The following is a 27,700-nucleotide window of genomic DNA, read 5'->3' on the forward strand; positions in this document are numbered from 1 at the left end:
TTATTTTTTATTATAATTATTAAATCAAAATACATATGGGGTACTAAATTTTATTTCTAAATATCAAATATCGTATCTTATCATATAATATCATAAAAAAATTTTAAAAATTGATTATAAATGAGATGTTTTCACCCAAACAAACTAAAGAAAAATTTCTTAAAATATTATATTTATTAATAAGATTGAGGATTATATGACATAAATTGAAAAGATAGTTGTTTTTAAATTTAAACTATCAATTAGATTCAATTTTATTAGATTTATTACATTTATGCGGTGTTTGGTATTTTACAATATAATGTAATTATAGCTAATATAATTGTAATTAATATGATTGCAAACAATGTAATTACAGAAAATATAAAATTGTAGTGTTTGGTTTATAAGTAAAATAATGATAAAAATGCAAAGAATATAACATTACAAGGTTGGTTTATAGGTATTTCACTAGGAATATAATGTTAATTTTTAAAATTATCTCTTTTTATTAAAACGTAAATTTAGTATACTTGTATTTTTTATTATTAATTTTTATATAATAACATTTCTTAAATATATTTTAAGATCACATATTTTATTTTTATTTCTTATTATAATCTTATATATATTATTTTTATTTCTTAATATAATTTTTTATATTATATATTTTATTTTATTTTTTAAAAAAATAATATAAATTTTATTAACAGTCATCAACTCACCATGACTACTAAGAATAATAAAAAAAATCCATCGAAATTTATATATAAAAAATAAATTATAACATTGCAAAATATTTTTAACAAAGTAACAAAATTGAAGATCAAAAATGTTTTTAACAACATTTCAAATTGCAATGCAAGTTGATTGTATTGGTTTTGAATTATAATCATATTACATCTATTAACTGTAATGTGATTGTATGTAATCTTATATTGTAATGGTTTTTTTTATAAAACAAACATTGTACTACAATTTAAATAAGTACATTATAGGGAATGTACTCTCACTTCCTTTATATCAAATGCTACCTTAAAAAAAATTAAATTATATTTTCTTTCTCTTTTTTCTTCAAAAAATGAGTTTACTTTTATATTATATACTATACATATTCACTTGGTATGTTGTACATAAGGAATTTTACACTACACCACCATAAATAGTAATATATATATATATATATATATATATATAAAGTGAAAGGAATCCAACCATTATATCATGAAAGTTAATATTTATTTAACTGATAAGTTAGAAAGAGTTGCAACTTGCAAGGTCAAATATCTGATTTTAAACTCACATAAGTGTAATTAAAATAATGAAATTATAGATTTTGAAAATTCAATTTTCCATCCAAAATCATTGGAATCTGCCCTTCTGCCCTTTAGCATAAACAGTTTTTGTTACTTATAAATACCATCATATAAAGGGGAAGGTAGAGACCAGTGTTAAAGTATCCATTGGCATATTTTATTTTCTATTTCCTTGATTCAGTGCTTACTCACAAAATTTTTAACATTTTGTAAATGATTTTATTATTATTATTGTTATTTTTTTGCCACAGCTCTTTTATACATAAGCATTTATAAAGATCTATATAATTGTTGAATGGTAGGTTTGTTTTATAAATAGCAAATATTTTGCTTCTACCATAAGCAAAATAAATGCATTTATAACAAAATGAATTATTCTAAGAATCACATTCTTTGCATTAAATTCTTAATTAAATTTCTAAAGTATGAGATTTCCATTGCTTGCATTTAATTTCTAAAAAAATTCCATTTAATATTGTTATAATTTTCTAATTCATAGCATCTACACTAGTTAAAGAATTGAAGTTTTGAAGTCTTACAAATATGTATTATTCAATTGATTCTTTTTTTTTGAAAAAGTATAATTTTTTCCTTATGTATTACTAGCATTTTGATATTTTAGCCAATCTACCTATCGCCCACTACTTTGATACTGCAAAATTAAATTGAATGCAACGGTTGTGAGACCAATGAAATACCCTTTTTTTTTAAAAAAAAAAATGATTGCATATACATGGACTTTGTTTCCCCATCATATTTTAGAGTATGTTGAAAAATTGGCCTTTTTATGCAAAATTCCATATAGACTTATCTATTTTAGATATATATTTTGTTTGAAAATCAAAAGCTTATAAAAAAAGACATTTGAAAATCAAAATATAACTATCTCGAGAGTGTCTATTATATATATATTTTTTAAGAAGTGCCTATTTGTGTGCATAGTATACATAAACACAAGTCATGCATTGCACGGGTTAAAAACGAATTTTAATATAAAAGTAAAAAAATTAATATTCACTCAACACTGATTTACCATAACAAATCAAAATAAAAGTTGCACCTATGAAACTTAGTTAGGACTTAGCGGGTTTGTAAGAACTAAAGCATCGGCTAACTTACGGATACAATAATTTTTTTATTTCAACAAATCATTATCGCACTTTAATAAAATACCAAATATAAAAACTCCAAAATAGTTGTAATTCCAATATAAAAGCCAAAAAAATAAATACCCCCAACCCTAATTTACTATAAAAGTTAATATAAAAATTACACTTATAAGAATCAAGTCCCAATGGGTGTATAATAATAAAGATAAAGAAAGAAGCATAACCCATACAAATGTCAAATCTAAACTAAACCTAATATAATTAATATTAGTCCACCAAAAAAACCAACAAAATGTCAAATGGTAAACACAATTTGAGAACAAAAAAATTGTCAAGTGTCAACCTACAAAATAACAAGCATTATCCTAAAACATCACTAGCTCGAGTTAGTTTTAATATAAAAATAAATATAGATAGATATTTATTGTTATAAAATTAAGAGAATTATAAATTAAAAATGTGATAAAATTGTCCCTTAAGGGGTATTGAATGCCACATACACAGTGAGTAAATAAACTGCCACGTGTCACCAACAACCACCTTGGGACCGTTTTTGTATATAGATTTTAAAATAGTATTTAATTTTATGGTACGTTGTGTTAAATTTAAAAAGAGAGACCTAATCTAAGCATCAACTAGCTATTATTAGATATATTAATATCATGTTTATCCGTTTAAAACATTTTAAAGGAGACAATGAAAATAACACCATTTACGGTGGTAGGTGATACCTTGCAAAATTTTAAGACGAGCATTTATCCTCATTATATTATACAATATCTTAAATTTAATTGATGTAAAATTTAGGGTTTAGTGTTACTTTCACATATATATTATAATAAAAATAATTATTTGGGATTTATTTTTGACATAATGTTGGTTATAAATTTATATTTGCAATAAAAACTCAAATGAGGTTTTTTAGCGAAATTCATAAAGATTTTAATTCTAACAATTGTATATTTCAACTAATAAATATTAAATAAGATCCATATTTCTTCCTGTATGTTGTAATGAAGCATGCGACCTAAAATGATAAGTTAATTAAAGTAACCAATTACAGGTTTGCGGCACCGGCATACATCTGATATGGGCAAGTTTAAGGAATACTTTCGTTGCTTTATTAGTATTATATTGAGGAATAAAATGTCAATCATAATTAGCATGGAGATATCTTGTTAAAGATAAACAGTTGTAAGCTATAATTGAATATATAGATGAAACTCATGAACGTGGATGTCACATGGCTGTTAACCTTGGACCTCAACTCATTGTTGTATACGCATCAATCTTGGACAGAATTTTTGCTGTGTACAATGGCATTAAAATATAAAACCACACCAAACCCACTGGCCTCAAGCATGCTAATCTTGTTCCAAACTTTTCTAGTTTAATGAATTTTCCACCAAGTTGAAGCCTTGTGGTTGGCCAGCCAAACTATGTCGCTTTCCACACCGACTAGAAAAGTTTGTTATGGGAATTCTAATACGGTATTAATTGCTTTGATAATCCAAATGCCTTTTGGCCATTGTCAATGGCTTGAAATTACAAGGAATATTTCATTGAATAAGATTAGTCCAATGCCGTCTCCATCCTCATTCCATGTCCAATTGGTTTTATTCCAAAGAATATTATTCATTTTTTGTCCTTTCTTTACTTTTTTTTTTCTTACTCAACTCTTATTATAATATTTTTTATCAAAAAATCAAATTCATAATTTCGCTATAATTTGAATACTAAATATATGATTAACCCAAAAAAGAAAAAAGTCTTAAATACCGACTTGGAAGCATCAGATGCCAATTGGAGAAAGCTTGAGTAGCTAATCAATTATGATCGTTCAATGAATGTTGAAAAGAGGAAGTTGTTTCCAGTTCTTTTTGGGTTCCGTTGACTAACTTCATTTCCTTTTGTCACGTATAGCAAATCACTGTTTCAAGAAGAAACTCCCTAATTGGGTAGCGAGGTGGGGAAAAAGCAAAGAGAAAAAAGGCTAAACAAATGCGATATGTTTTTGTGCGTTCAAACCCAATGTTGTCTACTTCTAAGGTATTCTCATCTTTTGCTTTGTTATTGGTTTTGATCGTTTCTAGGAATTTTCTCACCAAAATTTTCTATATTCACCAAAATGGAGTTGATTTGATATTTTTTAATTTTTTTTCAACATTAATTTGCAATAGCGTCACTATAAATCCTCAGTTTAAGTGCCATCAAGTATCATATATTCAAGTTTGTTTCAATTGTATATCAATTATAATTGTAATTTTTATTAATACATATAATTTCAAAACAAATTAGAAAAGAAAAACATTTGAACTTGCACATGTTAAATACATAAAATTAATAACGTTGTTCAACTAATTAATTGATATCATGTGATTGTTACGGCAAATAGTTTCATAAATTAAGAGGAAGAAGAAAAAAAATGAAACACGGATGGTTTTCAATGTAACGAGATTGAGTTGTACAAGTTCAGTCTTGACCTTTTAGGGATGTGATAGGTTGTGCCAAAGTTATAGAGCAGCCATTTCCATAAATCGAGATTGCTAAAGGAGACAGCCAAAAGATAACAATAAGCTTTGAAAAGGAATTTATCCCCAACTAAAAGGGGCAACCAATGAAAGTGATTCTTAAATTACTCAACTCTATTTAATTCCTCAACTATACTCCATAGTCGGCAAACCAACAAAAAGTGGAACAAGTTAAAAACGGACCACCATTGGAATTGTTGGTTAGCAAGCCACCAATGCAACCACCGTTGCTACCTTCATCGCTAATCATATACCCAGAACAGGCAAATTAAAAGGATGTCTCCCTCAGCTCATGTCGGAATATAGGACCGATATTGTCTCTAATTTTCTAAATTCATCCCAACATGTCATAAACAATTTCATGTGCGAAACATTGAGTTGGTTTTGCTAGCACCATGATCTGCTTTGCAGTTGTGGCATGTGATGTGTACAGGAAAACGTTCCGATTGTGGCCACGTGGGGAGTCCTAAAAGGCTGGTGTTTATAGACCAAGATGTAAGCAATGGTGGTGGAGCCCGTGGCCATCTGAGTCCAAGCTGCCTCCCCTTTTGTGAAGTTGAATGGTTGGCTTGGCCCCAGCTCCCCCTCCTCCCGCTTCCCTTATCTCAAAACTCTTTTGAACCTTCTTCCAATACATATCACACGCAACAGCAAACAAATTTGTCAAGGATTTTTTTATCCCTCACGTATCAAATAATATAGATTGATTAAAACATTAGTCAAGTTTGAGGAACCAATCAGTTGACACCATGTTGGAAGTTTTGACATGCTGTTGGTTGAGTGCCCAACGTATGGGTTACCTCGTTGGTCTTAAAAATTATAATTAAAATAATCAACGTTAACGTTTTACATTCCAATATTTATTAGATTAATTACAAATACATACACATATATGTTCTTTATTTATAAAAATTATTTTAAATTTGTTTTTAACGTAGCATAAAATAAAATAATCAAAGAGTTTGCGGATATATACGACCTACTAGGAAAGTGACATGAGCCCACCCAGATTTTTCCTAACAAGAAGATTATAGAGAAAGAGGACTTGGTAGTAATTTTTTTTGGTTGGATAAGTCCTCAGCCCGCGTTTTTGGCTGGTTTTGAAAGGGTTGTGAACATGGGTGAGAGAATGGGTCTACCTTTCACACCAGCTTCGCCTTGTCAATTGTTATATGCATGCTTATCCAAATCTTTTGGTATTGTTTGAAATATTGAGCTATGTCCTTTCCTAGGAAGCTGCCTACAACTTGAACAATGACAAGCTTTACCTAGTGTTTGAATCTTAGGAAACATGGACTAAAATATATTATATATTATATATAATGAAACAAAAACATTGGATTCTTCTATCTCAAGTATTTCAATTTTTAAGTAAAAGTTAAATGTAGTAGTAGTTAAAAACATATATTATTTCTTAAAATGGTTAAAAGTGTAACTTTCTTTCATTCTGATCCTCATCCTTTTTTTTAAGATTTTCCTTTTGTCATGGTTTAATCTTAACATAATTTTTTTTCCCTCTTGATCAACATCCCAACTTAGCTCAAGTTGTGGAGGAAGAAAATCTGGATAGAACTTCTTATATTCTTATTTGATTTAAATACTTTTAAATGACTAATTTTGATTTCTTTTTTATGCAGTCAAGCATAACTAATGGCGCTTTCTTTGTTTGTTGGTTTGTTTTTTTTTTTCAATTTTTTTTTTTACACCAGATGAAGATGTGGCAAATTAGAGACCCTTTGTTTTAGAGGTTTGGTACAGCATCAACTACCCTATTTTGACATCAATCCTATGAAGCAGGGCAGTGGAGTACCTTGAACACGTCTCAAGAAGGTCTGGCAGTATATACGTGTCTATTTAAGGTAGGAAGAAAAAGAAACATTTTCCCCCCTACATGCAAATGGACGGTATTGAGGTGGAACCAATCCTTAGGGCTGCTTGAAGTGGACTCAAAAGGTTTTAATGAAAGATGATGGATGTTACCTGTAACATTAAAGCAAGTGCATAATTATATATGTTGTATATGGTTGCCGCTATAATATAATGGAAAAAGACCTTCGAGTTAGGTTCTTTCACATTGAGAGGTCAGTACTACTTCATTTTATTATTATTTTTAACTAATGTGATATTTGTAGAAAATGTTAAATGTTGATAGGTTTTAATTTCGATAAGAGCATTTAGGCTGACATTTTTAATGAAAAAGCAATTTGTTATTGATGAATGTAAAAACATTTTTTGGAAACCAATTTTCATTCATACATCATCTCATCTCCTAATATTCTTCACAATCGATTCCAATCTTGACATCTGCCCCAGTCCCCAAGTGCCTGCTGGCTTATCTTGGAGTATCCTGAAATTCTGTGTAAATTTGTTTTCAAAGGGAGCTGAATGCAACGAGAGTGAATGAATGGGCTAAAGATAAAGAGGTCCATTGACTTAAAGAGGCTAAGAAAATAGGGGCTCAATAAAGTGACCCAGTGAGCAGGCAAGCACATGCAATGCATTTTTGACAGGAAAAAAAATGAAGTGGTCCTGACTCCAGATCATGAATTCATGTAGTCCCTTGCTTCAGCATTTGGCTAATTTAACCCATGGACCGCCCTATCCGATCTTCATTATTAGTGAATCAGAATTGAATTGGATTGTTACAATGCCACAGATACTAGATGAAGAATGACAAATTGCAAAGTCAGCAGCATGATACATCGCCGCCTAGCCCTAGAGCCTACGACTCCATCTTGTGGGACATTTAACACCACATCCTTGTGAATCATTAAATTTGTGCTTTGTCTAACACACATTAAATTAATAAAAATGAAAAGATAGAGGGAGAGAGAAAAAAATAAATAAAAGGAAATAATACAAAGAGGGACCACTAGCAAATTCATTCACACTGAAATAAATAGCTTTGTAGTACTGCAAATTGCAGCAACCAATTAGTTGTTACCTCTCATGAATATGGAAACGCACACAAGAAAAGAATTCAGATTTCCACCTTGTTAACGGCATAGGCTCAAGTGAGCCCAAGCTTTGAAACCACATGTTTTCCAGGCCCACTTTTGTTCTATCAAGGTTTTGAGCCCATTATATCTAACAATGAAATAGTTCTATCAAGGTGGTAATCGGATGGGTTAAGTTGGTTTCTTTCGAGTCATAAAAAAATTTAGTCATTTAGGGTTTGGATTGTTTCCATGTTAAGTTATTTTTGGTTCATGTCTAGTTCAACAATTTATTTGAATTTAAGATTCAGTTTATTTGGGTTTGGGCCATTCACATTCAAATTGTTGATTTCTTAAGTCAAAATTTAATTAGATTTGAATTGAATAATTCATATTGAGTCAAATCTTATCAACCATAATTCAATTATTCGAAATCACATTTTTGTCAACTTTTACCATACCTCTAAATTTTATATTTGATATCATAAGAATAAATTTTTGAAAAAAAAAATTAAATCACATAAACAAAAAAGGGCAAGTGTATTAAATATCATTTATTAATTTCGAATACTTTTATATAAGAAATTAAATATTATTAATGATTTTTGGTTGAGTGATATTTTATTGTTGTCTTTGTTACACTAATTAATATCACTGATTCACAATGATCATGGAATGACTTACAATTTATAATGTCAATCATAACACCAAAAAATTGAAATGGTATTAATTAGCTTCTCAAATATTAAATTTTTTTTGAGACATTAAAAAAATTATTTGAAATTTGGATTACAAATAAATTTTAATTGTCTCTTTAACTACGTGTAAAAGTTAAGATTTATTTTATAAAATTTAAATCTTTTATAATGATAATTTTCTCTAAGTGTCATAAAATATTTCCTAGATCAGTACTATTTCAAATCAGTTGAAAGTCAAATATTTAAAATTAGATGTCAAAGTTAACCTTATTGAATTATTGACAATTATGTTTTTAGTTTGGGTGATATACATTGACTCTCAACTTCTGGACATAACTATATGTAAGTTTATTAATTTTCAAAATGAACACTTTACCTCAAATGTGTAAACAGTATTAATGCTTAAACATGAAATATTTGAAAAATCTTTCTTCTTTTTTTACTTTTGTCTTTTCTCGTACACTTGCCGGCAGCCTTTTCTTACACCAATCGATCATCTTGTGACCGAATCTGGCTGTGGAATGCTAGATTTGGTCAGATCTCTCTTTGGGAGCGTGATATTTGGCCACGCACTCTAGATATCGGGCTCCCTAAAAACATACAAGGGAGTGCATGGTGCTCCTCGAAGGAGTGTTCCCAGTTGCGAGGTAGTTGATTAAGAGTATTTTTTTTAAAAGAGAAAAAAAAATTTAAAAATGAAAAATATAATTTATATTGTAGTAATTTTTAAAATTAATAAATGATAAAATTATTTTAAAAATATTACTACATCATCAAACTAATGAAAATATTGACAATTGTCTAACGACATAACTTATGTCTTCAATGAAAATATTTTTCTGAGGTGAATGTCTATTTTGAAAATTAATGAATTCGCATGTAATTATGATCAAAAATTGAAAGATTTTAGTTGATACATTACTTTGTATTTTTAAATTTATTATTTTTTTTCTTTTTTCAAGATCGCTCCCTGTCCGTGGAGGATAGGATTATTGTCACCTATTCTAATTATTTATTTTATTATTCCTTGAAGTGAAAAAAAAAATAACTTTTATTTATGATGTATGATTGTAGAAATTGAATTTAATAATAATAACAGAAAGAATTTGGCTTTTTACTCATAATTAAAAAGGAAAGTATCCAAAATTATGTAAAAAATAAAAAGTAAAGAAAAAAAGATTTTAAAACTTAATTTAAAGCTATTGAATATCAGTGGACTATAATAGTTTCTTTTATAATAATTTTTTAAAATAAAATTATACTCAAATTTATTTCGGACTTTTTCTAGTTTGAATTGACCAGCTTACGAGTGGTTAAATTTTCGGTCAAATCTAGTTGGGTCGATCTAGGTTTGGATGGATCGAGTGGGGTTTTTGGTTTTGGATCAACTTTGACAGCTCTTTTTTAGAACAAGAAATAGTACTCTTGCCGAGGTTCGGTTAATTTAGTAAGCAACAAACAACATTCATCTAAAACAAATATCATAAAATGTTTTAAGATTACAATTGGCATAATAGTTTAAAAAATTATGAATTATTTGAAAAAATTAAATAAATTTTTATTCTTCAATTATATTCAATCAATTTTTTATATTTTTACTGAATTAAATAAACTTTTATAATTAAGAGTTGATTAAAATATTTTTTATCATTTTTATATCCACATGACGTTAATGTGACATTAACATGATGTTGATGTGGAAGGTGAAATTATCACGTTACATGTCATCATGCCACATAAACATGTCATATCTTTATCTATTATGATACGTTAACATACTACGATAGCATTTTATGATATAAAATGATAAGTGATGTTTTGACTAATGATAGTTAATGAACTATTAGTTATAAAGCTTATTTGGTACAAAACAAGAGTACAAGGACTTAATTGAGCGTAATAAAAGAATAAAGTTTTATTTAAAATTTTTTGATAATTTAGAGACATTTATAAGTATTATATCCTCATAATTTTAACTTTTTTTTAAAGATAGGTACGTGGATTTTTTTGTTCTAAAAATTCAGATTTTAATTAATTATTTTTTAACAAAAATGTAAAAAATTCAGGATGAAATACTTGCTGAAGGGAATTTTGTCTTCATTTTTCTGTCCCCTTGTATAATGAATGAAAACCAAATGATACAATATGAAAACAAATTACAAGAATTATATTGTTTCACATTAATTGGAAAAAGAAGGCATGAGGCTGGGATAGAGGCCAGAGTAAAGGTGGCATAGCGACAAGGGGCTGGATCAATGTTATGGATTGGAAGAGGTGTGAAGTACCTGATGACCATGTTTCTCCCATTAATTTTCAACAATAACTGTAGTTGGAAGCAGAATTAATGGGTCCAAGCCTATTGCGTGAAAAATATTGTTGACTAAGAAAACATATAAAGGCCATCCGTAAGACCAAGTATGACAAAAATCCCATTTGTTTTATTTCATATATGTTGAGAATTAATACATATAATCTAATGAAAAAAATATAGCTATAAGAGAAAAGCAAAGTGATGAGAGTTATATTTCTTTCATGAAAGCCCATAGTTTGAAGGACATGATGGGTGATGCAATATGGGATATCGCCACAGCCCTAACACCACACAAAGAGAAGGTCGAAAACCCCCAACTCCCTTTGTCTCAAAAACAGGATAAAGACTATTCTACTTTTTACTTTAATATTGGAATTTGGAAAGCATTGATTCTCGTCCAAGGTGATCATAAGCTTCTTGCAAAACCTAAATTTCTTTGACTATGCCACTGATTCTATATACCACCATTTATTATATTCTTTAAATAAGATTAAGCTACCTAATCCTTTCACCTCATATGCTTGAAATTTGGCTCGACTAAATAGACAATTAATTAAACATGCAATGCAATTTGGTCTTGCAAACGTAATTTCTTGGCTTTCCCCATCCTCACTCACTATCCCCACTTGACCATTCCCTCCTTGATGGATTCCTTTCCAAATTCCTTAATGTTTGTACATCTGTTTATTGTCTTAACTAACACACCAAAATAGAGAAAAAAAACCAAGGAGTCCCTATGTCTAAATTTCTTTCCAAATTATATCTGAATCCTTTTTCAATTTGCCATTCGTGCATAAAACAATAAGCCCAAAAGTTGGCCTCTATAATACTCCTAATCCCAAACCTCATTTGTCTTTTGAGATTTCCAGTGCAATTTAACAGATTCCACAAGCTTCTTGACATTATGAAAAATTACAGATAAACTTACACTACAATATATTTTTTTTTGAAAGGCAACTTACTGTACAATATTAGCAAACGGAATAGTAAAAAGCATAAGCAGTACATGACTTTTGATTTATGTACAGGAAATCTTTCCTGATTCATCATGGAATGTTTTCACTAATAAGTGGGACAGTGGGTATTCTGGTGTATTCCATATCTGCTTGCAATTCAACCTCTTCTCCATGAGTCTTCTTGCATTGGTAATACAAAACAGTGTATGCTGTATGGCCAAACATCCTCACGATCCAGATCGAATTCAATAGTAGCAACGTGATAACAATTAGGATTCCTTCCGATTGCTTTAACATGATCAGTCTTAAACATTGCAACAGTATTAAAGGTAATATAGTTAACAGAAGATTCATATATAAACCCTTGTAACTTCATGCCTTTGACAATCTGTGCAGCCTTCCCTACTTGATTTGGTTGTCAAGGATAATTTGGTCTCTAATCTTCGATTCGTAACATTTTCCCCTACTTAGATTTCAACAATGCCTTTGTTGCTAAGTAGCCTGCCTCGACTGCTTCTTGGAATTACCACAAATCTTTTGCTAATCCCTAAATAGCTTTAATTGCCTTTTTTGGCCCAAGGATGGGACGAGCATGTTGTACGTCTTGCATGTCGTTGCCAGCATCAGCTTCGTGGGTTTGTTTGAGATTATTTCTCATGAATGCCTCTAACCCCAGTTGTGTCAATTAATGCGAATCCCAAGCTTTCATCTTGCCTTTGGATCCTTTGTTGACTCTAGAATACATTACTGTCTCTAGGATGTACCCTTCTGTAACACCTCGTACTTTGAATGCTAGCTATTAGAACTCATTAGATAGTAAATAGTAAATGTTGGAATCAAAATTATTTTATTCATGGTATAATGATGTTAAAATAATATCACACTAATACTATGTTGATAGGAAGGTCGAATTATTAATTTACTGTAAGATGAAAGTTAAACGTTATTACACTAGGCTTAAACAGAGGAGTAGTTATGATGTGCATATTCTATAAATGTAAAGCATGCACATTAATTTAATAAGAATATATATACAAATATATTAATATATTATATCTTGATGTATTACATGTGCATAAATGCATGTGTTAGTAAATTACAAATTCAAGCAAGAATAAATAAACTAGGATAAGGATACTCCTTTGTGAATGTGGCTGACTATAATAGATAAATTATGCATGAAATTACATTAAGTGAAAAAGGTGACAGTTCAACTTTTGAAAAAAACAAGATAAATTATTTTAAAGGTTAATGAGGACCATTGGAGAAGGTAACGACAAGGGTTATAATAGACAAACACACTTGGAAGACATGAAATCTAAAGATGACCCATGATGAGAGTGATAACCGGCCACATGTCCTAAAGCAAGAGTTCAAGGGACAAAGTAGTTGTAAGAAAAAAAGAAAAGAAAAGAAAAGAAAACGATAGGAAGAAATAAAGAACAATAAAAGTAATGAGCTTGAACCTTGAGAGTTCCACCTATCCCTTAGAAAGTTAAGAAGCATTTGGCATTGTTTAAAGCCAAACCCAAGAGCTTTGGTTAGATTCTTCAGACTATTTTGGAGATCTTCAAGAATAGTAGTGAGGAATATTAAAGAAATTCTTGTTTCTTTTAGAAGCCGAGGCTATTGAACCAATTTTTTTTTTTTGAAAGGAATTAAGCAACCCAAATGGATGTTGATGTTGGAAACTAAATGTGTGGGTAAGAATTCTTTATTATTAGCAAATACATATATATAAATAGTTTAAGAAATTAATATTATGTAAAATTTGTGATAGCAGATTTGGAAGTATATAATGGGGTAAGGTTTACCTAGATTTATTTACAAGTTCAATCACTAGCAAGGTAAGACAATAGGAAATTCATTTTTTCGGTTGATTACCTAGACTAGCTATGAATTGTAAAGTGTAATTGGGTATGCCAAATTGACTTGATATATTTGGTTGTAAGGAATTGTAAGAGGGAAGTTACTGAAAATCTTACCTAACAGAAGCTTAGTTCTAAGGGTAAATTGGCGAAGTTTGAAAGGTAAGAATAAATGGATGAAGTGAGGTTTTAGTTACAAAAATATGCTGGTCGAATGCATACTTAGTTTAGTTTTGATAACTTTTGCTAAGAAATGTGGTGTGTGTGTGTATTGTTACAAGATTGTAAAGAAATAGCAGAAAGGTGTATGGAAGCTGCCAATCCAAATATTAACATTCATTAAGTTGCTAAATTGTTGTGATAAGGTAAGAATAATGAATTTTAGTTGAGCTTTGAGTATTAAATCATTGCAACTCATATGTATAAGTAATAGTATTGGAAGAATTATATATATATGTATATATGTATATACACACCAAGTAAATGTGAATTCTTAATGACAAGGGGATTGTTTGAATCAGGGCATTAATTGGTAAATAGTATATGGTCAAGGCACGGGCGATTGGCACCTTCACTATAGCGTTGAGCCTTCAAAGATTCAAGGAGGGAATGGTCGTTGAGCTCGCTAAAGGATATTGCTAGGAACTAAATTAAATTAAGGAGGAGCGGTTAGTAACTTGGTGAGAAATCCTATCAATTGAGGTGAGTGAGGCATACCTATTTTAAATTATATTCTTTATGCTATATCAAATATGCATATAGAGTTTGCTATTGAATATCATTGTAGAAAGCATGAGTTGGTAGAAAGTTTTTAAGATATTGTGAGTGTGATATGGTTTTCAAATTTGTTTTAGGTATATACTATGTATATATATGTGAACTATATGTTTTGAAAATTGAGAAACAAGCCCTTCAAGATGATTTAAGTCCAAATTGCCTTGCAAGTGTTTGTATTTGTGAAGATTGAGCATGATGGTAACAACTAATTTTTGGAAATGTGGTACTTCAACTGATTTTGTGTTTAATGACCACATGATTTTTAACATTACACCAAGCTTTCAAATACATTTATATGAAATTTGTAATTTGTTACTCTTATGAAAAAGTACAACATTTGAATACTATACCATGCCTTAAAAGTGATTATATAAACAAATATTTTTTTTAATATTAATACCAGTTTATTGAGCTTGCCCATCGTTGAGATTTTACATGATTTAATTAAAGGATAAACTTGAAAGTAGATCTATTGTCGCACCAAGATGTGTGACCTTTGTGCACAAAATTTGCTCTAGCTAAAGATATACGAGAAATGCCTACAGGCACGTGTTACGTGGCAAGATCACGAGTTTTTATATTACGTGGCTGGAGCCACAAGTGAGCGTAGTCAGGAATACTTATTATGTGGGAGTGGGCCGAAGAGATTAAAACCCTACTTGAGATTGGATGCATCTTGATTGGTTTTGATTTAAATTATGGCATGATTATGATTTATACAATAGTTTTCCCCATGGCAAGCGATTGTTATATACGTAAAGAAATATATGCTTTCAATTATTTTGTACATTTGATATCATTGTGTCTTTGCATGTGAACTGGTTTCATCTATCTGAGTTAATACATGATTTAGCATAATGCTGCAATAATGGTTTTACTACGATGTAATGTTGTATAACCAAATATTGTTTTATATTTGCAAGGCTGTTCCATTTGATTATTAATTAATTCATTAATATTATGATTTTATTATTCAAATAGTTTCCACTATAATGCTTGTTTCCCTTTCTTGCTTGATTCACTGAGTTGATGATCATTGAGTTCATGAGACTTACCCTATTACTTTATTTCGCAGATAAGTGATCTGCTTAGTGTATCCTCTAGCAAATTTTCCCTTTCACCACGAAATAGGTAATGGCATCTCGTGGTTCCTTCCTCCATGTCACTCCGCCACTAGAGGACTTTATGTTGATGATTCCTTTTGTTTAGTTATGTCTATTGAAATTTACGCGAAGTGTAATATAAGTACTAATTTTATATTTTAAATGGGAGGTACGAGCAAAGATGTTTTTAGTTTCTTGTTATTATAAAATGTATTTCTTTACGTAAAAGTGTTTATTATTTAAAATCTAATGACAGGATAATTGATGATTGATAAGAAAAAAAGTTTAATTAAAGTTGGCTTGGGGCTTGGCGAGCTTACTCGTGAGACTCGAGCACCGATAGCAATCATGGGTTTGGTCGTTACACCTTCTTTCAGCATCTTAATTGTGGTGGATGTTGGTGCTCAGTCTATCGACACCATCCTACTTTGACTTCTAGCTCGTATGCCCTAGATTTGCTCAGCCCTTATGTGGCTTACCTAGTTGCACATATATGTGAGAGTTGTCTAGTCATACTACTGCCTTAGTCGTGAACTTTGTCTCTTTTCATTTTGCCTCGACTTGAACTTGAGTCCTATTCTTTAAAGCCCTAGCTTGATCGTCTAGTTTCCCATCGTACGTCTGCATGGTGCTTGTGTGAAACATGAGGTGGATCCTTCGTTCCATAAACACCCTTGTTGAAGCCTTACTGATCAAATTGCTTTTGCTTGGTCATGACATCGCATAGTGTGACTTGTTGATTTTTTTTGTCACATGTAACACGATCACTTCAAGATCCTTGACGTGCTCCTTGAGTTGCTAGTTTTCATGTTGTATCAATGTCATCAACTCAGTAAGCTCTACGTCTTGGCAAATTATTGTATCCATCACGTTGTGCAATTTGCGTACAAAGCTCATCGCTATTGGACCATAGTTGCTCAACACTAGCCTCAATATGTTCAAAGTTGTTCCACAGTTCTTCATCAGTGGCCATCTCCATGAGAGATAGTTAGCCATCAAGTGTGAACAAGACGCCTTTAGATTTGTAACACTCCCTTGCACCCATGTGCACAATTTCTCTATTTGCAATGTCCATGGAAATCTAGCTCAATGGTTCTAAGTTTGACTTAACCTTGTCACCAGTTGATGTCATTCTTCTTTTCTTTAATATACCCAAAGCTCGTTAAAGAAAGGGCTTTGATCGAATGCCTACTTTTCTTGAAAGTTGATGTTTGCTTTGGTAGCACTTGTACAGGCTTGGAATTTTAATCAAGATCTATGTGATGCATAAGTCCTATGTGTGAAGACTAAGGAAACCTAATTATAGTTGTGATGCGAAAGCATGAGCTAAAGAAAAAGATATGCGAGAAATAAAATATATTATTTCCCACGGTCTTATAAACTTATGTCGACTATTAGTGTGTTTTTCCCTTATAATGGTAATTTGGTTAGGGATGGCAATGGGTATCCTGTTATAGGATAGCTGCGAGTACCAAACCCAATTATATAAGGTTAGGGTACACTATAATTGAGTTCGAGTATTGTTCAGGAAGTAATTTCACTACCTATATTGGGTTTGGATACCACTCCTTGGGTATTCGATATCCAATCCGACTATATTTTTTTTCTAATTTCATATAATTAAAGATAAACCCATGTTGTTAATTAAATAAATTCATAAAACTATAATTATTAATTAACTTGTAATATCTTTTAATAAATATACTTTATATATTACGTTCATTTATAAAGAATATAATTACTATTATATGTATATATATAGTTTTAGTATCTATATTTCAAATATAAACATATTTACTTTTTCTTTTGTGTTAATGTTACAAAAATTATAACTTATAAAATTATTAATTATAATATATATACCTTTATTTATATAAACTTATAATATATATACCTAAAGATAAGTTATGACATTAGAGTAATTTTGAAATCTAACTATTTTTTTTAATTTCATGTAATTAAAGACAAACCCATATAGTTAGTTAAACCTGTAATGTTATTTAAGTTATTGTTTAGATATTTATTTTTAATTATTTAAGTTGATATTTGAGATATTTATTTTCGACTATTTAAATTTAAATTTTATTGTTTGTGTGCTTTAATAAATTTAATTATTAGTGAATTATATGAAATATAAATAAAATATATTATTGTATATAGATACAGTTATTGATTCGAGTTTGGGTAATTGAGTACCTAAGAAGAGCGTTTTAATTTTTTTTTACATTATTGAAATTTTAAACAAATTTGGTTAGTTATCAGGTAATAGATATGTATTAAGTTCAAGTTAGAAAAATATTTAATTAGTTATAAAGTTTGAGTTTGGGGATCTCAAAATTAACGGATACTTTATCTACTGAAATTTCTAAATTTCACGCTTTAGAATGAAATCTAAAAAAGTTATTTGTAGTGATAAATAACCTACTAAAGTTAGTAGAAATATAACAAACCATATATATGAAAATTGCCTAAACCTAGACCTATTTGTAAAACAAACAAAATAAATAACAAGTAAGAAAATATAAATAAAAAAAGTATCTTAATTTTCACATAATATTAACTTAGTCGTCACTCTTCTTACAGTTAATATATCATCTTTAGACGAGTGATCCTCTTGTACGTCGGCCTCAAGTGTATGGCTTCCATCAGCGCAGCCCCTATGCCCGCAGCCCACTGATGCGCGTGTTCTTTGCTCGGCAACACTCATTTCTTGCTGGCTCGATGTGCCTGCTGGTTACCTTGGCGTTTTGTGTAAATTTGTTTCCAAAGGGAAATGAATGCAGCGACGGTGAATGACAGCTCTAAAGATAAAAAGGTCCATTGACTTAGAAGGCTACGAAAATAGGGGCTCAAGAGTGACCCATGGACCAGGGCAAACACATTCATTTTTGGTAGGAAAATTACAATTTTGGAAAAGAATGACGTGGTCCACACTCATGAATTGATGTAGCCCCTTGCTTCAGCAATGGGCTGATGTAACCCATGGACCGCCCTATGTGATCATCATTGCTATTGAATCAGTGTCAAATTGGATTAGTACAATGCCACCGAAACTAGACAAAGAATGACAAAGTCAGCAGCGTGATGCATCGCCGCCTAGCCCTAGAGTCTCAGGCTTCATCCTGTGGGACATTTAACACCATTTTCTTGTGAATCATTAAATTTATAAAAAATGAAAAGATACAGAGAGAGAGAGAGAGAGAAAAAAAAAGAAATAATACAAAGAGGGACCACTAGGAAATTAATTCATGCTCAAATAAATAGCTAGCTTTGTAGTATTGCAAACATCAATCCGCGTTTACCTCTATCCGTTAGTAAATATTGTGAAATGTCCTTCTATGCCCATTATATCTAGCAATGGAATAGTCCTCTGATCTAAATTATGGAAGTGGTAATTGGGTGGGTTCAGGTGAGTTGTTGTAGGTCAAAAGAAATTTAGTCATTTAGGATCTAGGATCTTATTGGTTTAAGTTATTTCGGGTTCAAGTTACTTTAAATAATTTATTTAAATTGGAGATTCAAGTTATTTGGATTTGAGTCATTCGAGTTCAAACATTATTAATTTTTAAAATAAAATTTTATTAGATTTTGATAAATAATTTAGATTAAATTATATTTTATCAATTCTAATTAAGTTGTTCAAAGTCACATTTTTCTCAATTTATATTTGATATTTTAAGAGTATTTGAATTTTTTATATTTTACATAAAAAATTAATAATTTTCTCTCAATAAATTATTAATAATTTTTTATTGAGTAAATTTTTTTTGTCGATTCTATTACATTGATTATTATTAGTGATTCGTCATGATTATTGAATGACTTACAACTTATAAAGTCAACCATAATTTCAAATTATTTGAAACAGTATTAATGAGTTTATCGTATATTAAAATTTTATAAAAAAATAAAAAATAAAAATTATTTGAAATTTTGACTACAAATAATTTTTAATTCTCTCTCTAATTCAGTATTGTTCCAGGTCCTTTGATATCATTATCTAATATCATTGTAAGGTGACATAAAGTCAAATATTTAAAATGAGGTGTCAAAATTAATTTTATTGAATTATTGACAAATATTTTTTAGGTTATAAATTACTTTTTGTTTTTAAAGTTATTATTATTTATTCTAATTATCTATTTTATTATTCTTCGAGACTGAAAAAAAAAACTTTTATTTACGATGTATTATTGCAACATTAAATTTAATAATAATAACATAAAGAATTTGGTTTTCTATTTATAATTAAAAGGGACAATATCTAAAATTATTTAAAAATAAAAAATAGTGAACAAAGATTTTAAAAAATAATTTAAAGTTATTGAATAGCACTTTAGAGAAAAAAAAGGTTATTGACTAGCATTAGACTAACATATAATTTGTGTTATAATATTTTTAAAAAATAAAATTATAGTGAATTCAAATTTGAATTTTTTTCGACTTAGAAATAATCAGGTTCGGGTGGTTAATATTTTTGGCCAAATCGAGTTGAATCGATTCAGGTTTGGATGAATTGATTGGATTTTTCGGGTTTGGATTCAATTTTAACTATGCGACTGATTCTATATATTACCATTTATTATATAATTTAAACAACGTCAGCCACCTAATCATTTCTTGCTTTGACGAAGGAGGCGTCGGGATCCCTACTCAAATAGTAGACATGCAATGCTATTTGGCATTGGGAGCGTATTAAATAAAAATACCTTCAATTAATTTTAAAAATTGTTATCATATAAGATAAAATGTATTCATTTTTTACATTTTTTTACTTTCTCTACTCATTTGCCTCCTTCCTTCTCTCTCTAAATTTCTTCTATCACCAGAGAGTAACAAAAAACAATGACGATGAAATATGTTATAATAATAATTTTATTTTATAAATTAAATTACATAATAGTTATTTATGTATTATTTTATTTTTATTTTTAAAACTATATTTATTGCTGACCAAACACGCCAAAAAAGAAAATAACTTCTTCCTATTTCCATCGTCCATGGTACGGAATACAGTGGATTTGTCTAAATCCCTTTCGCAATTATATCTGAATCCTTTTTCAATTTGCCATTCATGCATAAAGCAATATGCTGAAAGGTTGGCATCTACAGCACTCCTAATGCCAAACCTTATTGGTCATTTCAGATTTCCAGTGCAATTTAACAGATTCCATTAGCTTCTTGACATTATGAAAAATTACAGGTGAACTTACACCAGAATATTGGCAAACAGGACAGTAAAAAGCATAAGCGTTACATGACTTTTGATTAATATACAGGAAATCTTTTCTGATTCATCATGGAATGTTTTCATTAACAACTGGGGCAGTGGGTATTTTGGTGTATTCCATATCTGCTTGCAATTCAACCTCTTCCCCATGCGTCTTCTTGCATTGGTAATACAAAACAGTGTATGCTGTACGGCCAAACATCCTCACCATCCAGATTGAATTCAGTAGTAGCAACGTGATAACAATTCGGATTGCTTCCGATTGCTTTAACATGATCAGTCTTGAACACTGCAACAGTAGTAGATATATTATAGTTAACAGAAGATTCAATATAAACCCTTGTAACTTCATGCCTTTGACAATCTGTGCAGCCTTCCCAAGTGCTTCGATCCCGGATGTTTCTTCAAGTACGGAAATAACAAGGGACAGATCCCAAACAACGGATAAATAACTGCAGAAAACCATAGCTGAAATGGAGAGCGGGATCGCAAAAACTGATGAGATGACTCCACTTCCAAGAATTAGAACAAGTGGAAGCAGAGTGAACAAGCAAAGAAAGATGTAACCAAGACCAAAGAGAGTGATGTAGAAACAAGTAACGAATGGCCCTTTCAATGATCTGACTGTCCTCAATACCAAATCCTTGATGGATATCTTTTTGCCACCATGGATTAAAGCTGATGCATGGGTCGTTGATATTGCCAAGAATAAGGACGCAATGGCCATGATAAGCAAGAAAATCCATTCAACTCCAGCATAGATTTTGATGTCTTTCTGCATACCAATTGAAAGGTTGGTAAATTCAGGAGTACCCGGAGTTGTAAGAAGAAGGTCGCTTTGCTTGGTTATCAAATCGGTGAGCATTGATTTAACCGAGAAGACATTGAGCAGGTAGAGCACGGTGTGAAGGGAGATGACGAGTGCTGCTATGAAAGCCATGAGCCTCCCATTTTTGAGGTAGATTTTGTATGTATCTGCTAAAAGTGTCAACAACTCAAAAATCAGGGGAATGAAATTCTCCATTGCAGAAACGAAGGAACGAATGAATAGCTAGGATCCTTGCTCTCAAGATCTTTATTTCTTTTGTAGGTAGCAAGGAGCACAAATTAACAATCCATTTAATTATATACTAATCAAAAAGTAATAATATTTTTATGTATTGAATTAGTCTGCTCCGTGTAAATTAATTGCAAAGGGAAGTCTCGGCCAAGAGCAATTTTCAGTGTTTGCTGGTCAAGTCTTCTCATGCAAAATTTTAATATGTCAAATAGTCTAGAAGTGTGCAAAGTTGACTTCCACCTGTACTTCTTACAATTCAAATTTTAATATTTTTTCTTTTTTTATTAACTTCAGGTGGATATGAAATTATATCTTTAGTTTTACTCGATGAAATTATAAAATATCTTTTTAAGTGTGAATGAATAAGATAATTTTTAAATTAAAATTATTTTGATAATTTGATTGAGTAAAATTAGTGGTATAACGTTTCTAAAAACAAAAGAGACTATAAAAAAAATTAAAACTCAGAACATTATTAATTCTCCCATCGTATTATAATTAGTGTCCCAATTTGCTTTTTTCAATCAAATTTGTTTAAATATGACTATTATTTGTTTATAAATTATCATTAATTGAATTTTTTTTAAAAACCATATTTTTTAAAAACTATATCAATTAATTTTCAAGTGTATATTTATTAAAATTTAATTTAATCAAATATTTTAAAATGATTAAAATTAAATTAATTGGGTTATATACAAAATCAAACTAAAGAAAAGTCTACCAGATGTTTAATTGGGTTAAAAGAAAGATCATGGAAAAGGAGAACAATGAAGCCACCTAAGCATGAAAGAAACATAAAGCTTAAAAAAGAAACAGTTTTGTCGATTACCAGTAATCGTATTTGGTAACAAAATTCTTGACTGAGTCCTTTTTCTTGGGAATTGACATAGTCCCAACAAAACTGCAAGCAGAATGTTGTCATCAAATTAATATAATCACCTTGTTAATCAAGTTAAATAGAACATGGTGACACTTGTTACTGGAGAAAGCAGGGTGTTAAACACAGTTTTGACTATGCTTATCCATTGATCCACCTTGTGCATGCAGCTAAAACAGAATGGTTGCTGCAATGTTTTCTTTGTAACTTCTACTAACTATGAATTAAAGATGCAATTTAAGATATTTCCTTAACTTAGCTGTTAGAAACATTATGCTTCACAATCCCATCCATCAAAGGCATTCAAAAGGTTCTAGACAGCTTTCTTCACTACTCTCATCATTTATTTTCTGTCAACTGTTCAGATTTCAATGTTTTCCCCTCAATCATTTTAGCTTTTTCCCTCAACAATTTGCTTTTCATTTTCGTCCAGATTAAATACCACATGGTTCTGATCCTAAAAGAAAAGTTTCTGTAGTCAATATTCCTGAAGCAAATCATGAACACAAATACAAAATTTGTTGCTTGTATTCTCAGAAGGAAAAATGATCCCACTTAACCATTAAAAAGTGAGAAAAAGCACACAGCAAACCATCAGCTTGGTTGTTGAAACCAATGTGCATCTTCACCTTTCTAAAACCCAAAGTCATTCTCCTGCATTTTCAGTAGTCCTATGTCCTACTGATACTATTTACAACAATCTCAGCTCAAAATGGAATTCTTTGAGTTTGAATTCTCTCTGTAGAATCCTAACTATAACATTATATAAATGTGGTAACAGTAAAAAGAAATCTACACTTAATCTGTTTGATGTTAACATGCAAACATCTTGAGCAACCAAGTATTTTCTGGATATAATTTTGCCTTCATTCTCTTCTTAGGTTAGAAATTAAAATTGATAAATTAATAGTACAGAATCATATTGTTTAATATTGGGTAAAAGTTTGCTCCAAGTTTTTCACTTATTCTTGACAGCTGACAGAAATGCAGCCAGGCCCCCTGGAGAACCTTGTTGAAGAACCCGTGCCAAACTCAATACAGCAACAAACAAGAAGAAAGAATGATGTCATTTGTCATAACAAATGATCACACTTCTTATAAACGAGCTGGCAGAATTGCTGGGTACATACAAAGTAAAGGGTCACAAAAGGCGATAAGATGAAACAACAATTGTTTAATGATCTTACATGTTTGATATGCAAAAGTGGTTCAGGAATAAATCTGCATTCCACAAATCATCCACAACGGGAACAAGCCTATTGCACAAAAAGATGGATAATCGCAGACAAATAACCAGCCAACTGAAAAACAAAAACCAACAATGAGCAAAGTACTCAGGAATCCAGCCGACTGACTGGAATTATTCTGCTCCATCAAAGGAGAAGAATATTAAAATAACTTTACCTGTGCTAGAATACTTTTTCCTGTTTGACCTTCAATAACTAAGCCCGCTGTGAGACCAATCATTGCCCATGCCCCATTAATTGCTTCAATTCGGCGTCTTCTCTAAAATGACAGGAATAGTTCCAGCAAACAACCTTAAGTAAGCATATTGATGCAAAACCATGCCGATGATTGACATCTATTCTTACCAAAAAGGACATGTTTTGTCTTCTACACTGTAAAAACAAAATTACACTGCTGACTTCCCTCCAGCAAGCCAAAGTACAATATCTAAGGACAGGAAACGGAGGGGGACATAAATAAAGTAGCAGCTTGCATAAGCCAGAGCTCAACAGAGCACAAAACTTAGAACGACTCGAGATCTATAGAACAACATGTGGAAGTGGATATCAAAGAAATATCACAGGTTCTAGTAAATTTTGTTATTTTCCAATTTTCAATCAGAACTTCAGCAGGTAATTCCTGCCATTGATATCTTCTCAAGTGGTACCTACCAATGTACAAGCAAAGATAATGAATTCCCATTAACATGAAATCCTTTTTACCTGGAATTTCTCTTTAGCTTTAATTTGTTCCATTTGTTTGGCAGCTAATCGTTTAGCTTCCAAAGGGTCAACCATGATGACATCATTACCTGGATCTCCTTTCCCCGAAGACACCTATTAGATACAACATGGAAAAAAGTCCATGGTCAAATAAAATTTGATATGAGAAGTAGTAGGTTTTCCTTTTAGGGACTACTGCATAAATATGCGGCATTAGCAAAAGCGTTTCTCCTCACTGAATCACAAGTTCATTGAAAGACATGACAAGGGATTGGCAAAAGAAAAGAAATATAATAACATTGCAACTCCAGATAATTCAAAGCAATTGGAATGCAATACAGAATCTCCAGCAATAGAATAAAAAGTGAAAAAAATAAAGTAAAATTCAGTGTTTTGAATTAGCTAATTTTGACAGATTAATTTAATATTTTGAATTATTCAGTTATAGAGTGTTAAAGAAATAACTATCATTAATAGGCACAATAGGTGCTTTTCTCACTAAGCTATTGACAGCATAATCTGGTCAGTCCTTGCTCAATATAATTTTTTTTAAAAAATTTTATTTGATACCATTATGTGTCATTTAATGGTTTACAGCCACAAGTGAGGCAAAGAGACAACCTGTGAAGCCGAAATTAGGCTACAAAGTCATTTCGCAATGAACCTTTTTCATCAAGCACTGCCAACATCAATATAATTTCTATTTTCTATTTTCCATACTCACAACTGATACAAAACCAAGTCACAACAAATTAATGAGTCCATTTATATATTACATACTACAAGAAGGCAGTCGCAGATGTACCTCTAAATCAACCAATATTCATCTAGACATGGAGATCTTACTACCATGAAGCATTTATTGGCTAAATCATTAATCACATACCTACAAAACCTTTCACCATATTCAAACCAAATATACTGGCATTATACATGAGGAAGCCTTGGTTTTAGCATACATTAGGATTGGCCAAGATTCGAAATGCCTGGCCCTTGGTTCTGCTGGTATTTAGACTTGAATAATGGTGTCTTCCAAATCTCCACCTGAAATAGATAGAAAATTTTAGAATTGAAAAAATCTTAAGATACAAATCAGGCCTTCAACTTTTTGTCCTCTAAATTGATCATGGATCATAGAAAACTAATGACATAAAAAAAATAATAACTTCAAACTTCAACTTGGTCCAAGCCATAAGGAAATATTATGTGCAACCTTATCACATGCCTTGAATAAATACTTTTAATAACTGAAATTGGAAGAAGCATGCCCAGGATAATGCTAATTTCTCTTCAAATAACTTCTCATGTATTGTCAGATTAATATGTAAAATAGGTTTCCCAACAGCATTCAACTCAGAAAAACTTTGGGCAGCTAAATGAAGCAAGTTCAACATGATATCATGGTCTGAGCCATTTATTGGACAGAAGTGTTAACTTCCATTTGGTTCCAATTCAACTATTTCAGCGAAAGGAACATATTTCATCAGTAGCAAAGTAACTCAATTTACTTCAAGAGGTCCAAGATGGAAAGTCAACTAGCAACAACCTTTAGCATAAACCTCTTTCACAGTCCCCCTTAATCTAACATCAACTCAAGAGATTTATAACCAGGACAATCGAAGCGAAAATTAAGAATTAAAACATCGTCAAGCAGCAGCACAAACAAACCATTGAAGTATTGGTTGAATTCAGAAACAGAAGCATATCCAACTTAACTTTTGAGAAAAACTCCTGAAATAAACAACTCTTACTTTGGTCGTGGAAAATAAATACATAAGCTGTCAGAAAACAGACGCTCCAACCCCATTAATATTCCAACCCCACATTAATAATTAAAGTTCCATTTGTTTTCTTGTCTTTCTCCTTTCTCCTTTCTTTCTTCCTTCCTTTTTTTCCCCTAGTAACTGTTGCAATTACAGATACCATCAAATTTGTTCTACACAAACAACACTTGGCCTAAAATAAGGCGAATACCCAGATGGTAAAATCATAAAAATGATTTACTAAAGGAGGATAAGGAAAAGTTTGAAGAATAAATGAGAAAGGAAATGCATGAAAAAAGAGCACAAGTGGTGGGTATTGGAGAAAAAGGAAAGTGAAGTTCACCTGAAGATGACAGCAGAGCAACGATGAAATTGAAGAGTAGGAGAGGAGAAGGGGAGACTTCCATTGAAGAAAGGCTGTGCTTGTTGAGATGAGGACATCGCCATCATATCTTCTGGAGTTGTATTTTCTAGTTCTTCTCTATCCATTTAGACAAATTTGAGGGCCTTTTATAATGGCCCAAAGATGGGAAAATTGCTAAACCCCCATTCAAAACTCTTAAAATTACATTGTCACCTCGTTTGTTCTAAGAAATTAATTGCCTGGCACATTACTATATGGAGTACAGGCATCCCAAGCCCACTGGGCTAGCATTGTTAAAAGCCCATTTTATACATTACTATGTCAATTCAAGTGTTGTTTATAATTATTAAAAATTTTTTATTTATTACTTTTTGATATAATAATCATCATTGTTGATATGCATAAGACCTATTTATTAATTGTAGAGGTCCATTCATATTTACTCTTGTCACAGTATCCTTTATCCTATGCTAAGCAAGAACATTTGCCAACCCCACTGTCTTTTCAAAATCGAATTTTCCTATAAATATGATATGCATCATGCTTGTCACTTGTTCAATGACACCGAACCTCACTTTTGAGTTTTTAGAACTTATTACTTATTCAAATCTATCAAAATTTAGATATTAAATCCACTAGATATATCTATATTCATATAATATGATGATTTGATGTCTTTGTTTAAATAATAATTTACATTAAAATATTCCTATAGTGAAAAAATGATTAGAGGAACCAACAACACGAACGAGAATGGAGGAAGCACAACTGATACAATAATCATCGATAATGCCAATACAACCAACCCTTTTGTTGTTGGTAATCTACTACAACAATTTTGCCAACCACCATTCAAGGCTTTGTGATAAA

General features: G+C 30.7%; 1 protein-coding gene across 9 annotated transcripts; it reads right to left on the minus strand.

Moving 5' to 3' along the window:
• Nucleotides 1-20,700: 20,700 nt before the first annotated feature.
• LOC110411349 (uncharacterized) lies at nucleotides 20,701-26,964 on the minus strand. Of its 9 annotated transcripts, none has more exons than XR_002444755.2 (7): nucleotides 26,810-26,964; nucleotides 25,663-25,747; nucleotides 24,704-24,817; nucleotides 24,347-24,373; nucleotides 24,159-24,260; nucleotides 23,942-24,055; nucleotides 22,707-22,778 (listed from the first exon to the last, which is right to left on the minus strand). XR_002444755.2 is itself a non-coding variant. In XM_021421470.1 (6 exons), the coding sequence occupies exons 1-6, from the start codon at nucleotides 26,953-26,955 to the stop codon at nucleotides 24,011-24,013; spliced, it is 519 nt and encodes a 172-aa protein (XP_021277145.1). In that variant the 5' UTR covers nucleotides 26,956-26,964; the 3' UTR covers nucleotides 22,801-24,010. The 9 variants fall into 9 exon arrangements, 5 of the variants coding, with proteins under 5 accessions (XP_021277143.1, XP_021277144.1, XP_021277145.1 ...); XR_002444754.1 differs by lacking the exon at nucleotides 22,707-22,778 and adding an exon at nucleotides 22,796-23,872; XM_021421470.1 differs by lacking the exon at nucleotides 22,707-22,778 and having other exon boundaries at nucleotides 22,801-24,055.
• Between the last annotated feature and the right edge of the window lie 736 nt (nucleotides 26,965-27,700).

This window comes from Theobroma umbraticum, unplaced genomic scaffold (genome assembly GCF_002168275.2).
Source record: "Theobroma umbraticum cultivar Fairchild unplaced genomic scaffold, ASM216827v3 scaffold_56.0, whole genome shotgun sequence".
Lineage (NCBI taxonomy): Eukaryota > Viridiplantae > Streptophyta > Magnoliopsida > Malvales > Malvaceae > Theobroma > Theobroma umbraticum.

What these genes read in the sequence shown, in the direction of transcription:
- LOC110411349 (XM_021421468.2), bottom strand. Translation starts at nt 21,754, where the DNA reads ATGGCTTTCATAGCAGCACTCGTCATCTCCCTTCACACCGTGCTCTAC.